At 47.3% G+C, this 3099-nt stretch overlaps 1 protein-coding gene across 6 annotated transcripts in view; it reads left to right on the forward strand.

The window, feature by feature from the left end:
• The first annotated feature begins 1826 nt into the window (after positions 1-1826).
• OS9 (OS9 endoplasmic reticulum lectin) overlaps positions 1827-3099 on the forward strand; it is a 34304-nt gene continuing 33031 nt past the window's right edge. For all 6 annotated transcript variants that reach the window (XM_076007439.1, XM_076007443.1, XM_076007441.1 and 3 more), the window contains exons 1-2: positions 1827-2042; positions 2487-2663. In XM_076007439.1, coding sequence (XP_075863554.1) covers positions 1881-2042; positions 2487-2663 — 339 coding nt within the window. In that variant the 5' untranslated portion in view covers positions 1827-1880. The remainder of the gene's footprint in view (positions 2043-2486; positions 2664-3099) is intronic.

Raw genomic sequence — 3099 nt, forward strand, 5'->3', positions numbered from 1 at the left:
TTCTCCCCTTCTGAGCCTCTATTCCCTTTCTGGAAATCCTACTTAGATGTTCAATCTTCTGGACTGATCCTTTAATTTTTATCAATTTTCTCCTAAATTAGAACAAATTTGATCTTCTTCAACTTTATCTTGCAGTCTTTCTATAGAATTTTTATTTCTGCTATTATGGTTTTTATTTCCAAGAGCTTTTTTTGCTTATCCAAATAGTTACTCTCAAATGGTTTCCTATTGTCATTTTATGGATGCACTATAATATGTCTCTGAGAATACTGATGATTGATGTTTTAAAAATTTGGTTTATTTTTAGATTTTTTTCTTTCTTTTTTTGAGACAGAGTCTCACTCTCTTCCCCCAGCCAGAGTGCCGTGTTGTCAGCCTAGCTCACAGCAACCTCAAACTCCTGGGCTCAAGCAATCCTTCTGACTCAGCCTCCCAAGTAGCTGGGACTACAGGCATGCGCCACCATGCCCAGCTAATTTTTTGTATATATTTTTAGTTGGCCAATTACTTTCTATTTTTAGTAGAGACAGGTCTCTCTCTTCCTCAGATTGGTTTCAATTTCCTGACCTTGAGGGATCTGCCTTGGCCTCCCAGAGTGCTAGGATTACAGGTGTGAGCCACTGCGCCTGGCCTCCCTTGCAATTTCCATTTCATCTAATGTGTTTTTTTCCTTCTTGCTTGTTTTGTTTTCTTTCTTGTATACTAAAGACTTAACTGTCTAGTGATCCTTGGCTGTCTGCTTATATTTAAGCGTGTAGACATTAAAAAGCTGATTGTTCTCCAAAAAAAAAAAAAAAAAAAAAAGGGGCTAAAAAAAAGGAAGAAAGAAGGAAATGAAAAGAAAAAGCTGATTGGAAAGTGGGGGTGAGGATTGGGGTATGTAGGCCAAAGGCTTAAGTGTAGAATTCATTCTACTTGTCTTTCTCATTAAGAGAACCTTAATGAGATTATGTTGGGGACTTTTCTTTTGGCCAGTGAGATTCCCTTGAGAAGGCTTTCCAAAGGTATAGTCATGCTCTTATTTACTTTTGTTTTGGAATCAATTTTCTCAGGTTTGCTAAAACAGATACCATTCTTCCGATTGATATCCAGATTCCAAAATGTTGCTATTGTCTTCTTTCCCTTTCTTAGGGCTTGCAGAACAATACACGCATTCGCTCTCACCATCTTTAACTGGAAGCCCCAGCAAAGACGGGGTCTTGCTATGTTGCTCAGGTTGGGCTTGAACTCCTGGGATCAAGAGATCCTTCCACTTTAGCCATCCGCAGCCACAGCCCCCGGCTGCCCCCATTATTTCTTTAGGATAATTTTACTGGAAGACAACTGCCGGGTCATAAAGGAAGATTTTTGACATAGATTATCTGATTACCCTAAAGTAGTATGTATATATGAAAAGAAGTAAGCTTTTGTGTAATTGTTTTGCAGCAAGTATTAACTAACGTCCAGGGTTACTGCACACGCCCAGCCATCTGCCTCAATACTCCGCCTGGCAGGGGGCGGGATAGAAAGCAAGCAACATCTGAAAAAGTAATGCGATGACCGGGACACCTGAGCTAAGGCAGAGAAAAGCTTCTTAAACCAGCCCTGACCATAGACCATACCTCTAGGCAATTGGGGAGGATGGGAGGTGGGGGTGGTGGTGTTTGATCTCGTCGATGATTGGTTGGTCTCTCTGACCAATCACGCGCAGCTATTGGTTTTGCTTATCCTCGTGATCCACCTCCCCGGGGGTTTGGGGGCCGCGTTTACAAATGGGAATAGGGTACGTGGGAGGGATAGAATGTATAGCCAATGAAATCTTGTGGCGCTAATGGGCGGGGTGAGGCCGCTGCCAGGTTTAGGGCGGAAGGAGCTTCTGTGGCTAAGAAGGGGAACGTAAGATGGCGGCGGAAACGCTGCTGTCCAGTCTGTTGGGGCTGCTGCTTCTGGGGCTTCTGTTACCCACAAGTCTGACTAGCGGCGTCGGGAGCTTGAACCTAGAGGAGCTGAGCGAGATGCGTTATGGGATCGAGATCCTGCCGTTGCCTGTCCTGGGAGGGCAGGTGAGGAGGCGTTTAAAGGACGATGGTCTAGGGCAGAAGAGGAAGGGGGTAAGAGATAGAGGAAGAAAGGCAGCTAGGGAGGCGGAGTGTGGGGCGAGAGCTTGGGGGAAATCGGGGAGAGTAGGTAGGAGTGGGCAGGCCTTTTACGGCGACTCCTGGGGATCGCAGACTGAGACCCATTCCCTGGGGGTCAAGAACTGGGAGGGGTGGGGCTTCCCGCTGTCAGCCTCCAGGTCCCAGTTCACGATCGAAACACCCAGCCTCCGCCCCCGTGGAGAAGTGGGAGCGCTCGCTCCCTTCACCCACCAATTACAGCTGGAGGACTTGTGGCTCATTCTGTCTTCGACTGGGCTCCTCCCCAGGGTCTGAAGAGGGATTTCGTTGTTCTCCTTGATCCCAGCCTTTCTTTGCCTCCCTGCTCCCCGACCCTCCCTTCTTTACCAGAGCCAAGCTTCAGACGTGGTGATTGTCTCCTCTAAGTACAAACAGCGCTATGAGTGTCGCCTGCCAGCTGGAGCCATTCATTTCCAGCGTGAAAGGGAGGAGGAGGCACCTGCTTACCAAGGGCCTGGGATCCCTGAGCTGTTGAGCCCAATGAGAGATGCTCCCTGCCTGCTGAAGGTGAAAGGGACTGGGATGGATGGAATGAGGGATTGGGATGTAGCAGCCCATTTGAGAACCAGAGTGTTGGTGAATGAGGTGGAATCCAGGGGACCTGTAGGAGTTAAAAAGGCCATTGGAGGAGTAGGAAGATTATACAGACAAGAAAGAAGCAAAGAATCTTTTTTTTTTGAGACAGAGTCTCACTTTGTTGCCCAGGCTAGATTGAGTGCCGTGGAGTCAGCCTGGCTCACAGCAACCTTAATCTCCGGGGCTCAGCGATCCTACTGCCTCAGTCTCCCGAGTAGCTGGGACTACAGGCATGCGCCACCATGCCCGGCTAATTTTTTGTATATATATTTTTAGTTGGTCAATTAATTTATTTCTATTTTTGGTAGAGACGGGGTCTCGCTCAGGCTGGTTTGAACTCCTGACCTTGAGCAATCCGCCCGCCTTG

The sequence above is a fragment of the Microcebus murinus genome, chromosome 10, assembly GCF_040939455.1.
Source record: "Microcebus murinus isolate Inina chromosome 10, M.murinus_Inina_mat1.0, whole genome shotgun sequence".
NCBI lineage: Eukaryota > Metazoa > Chordata > Mammalia > Primates > Cheirogaleidae > Microcebus > Microcebus murinus.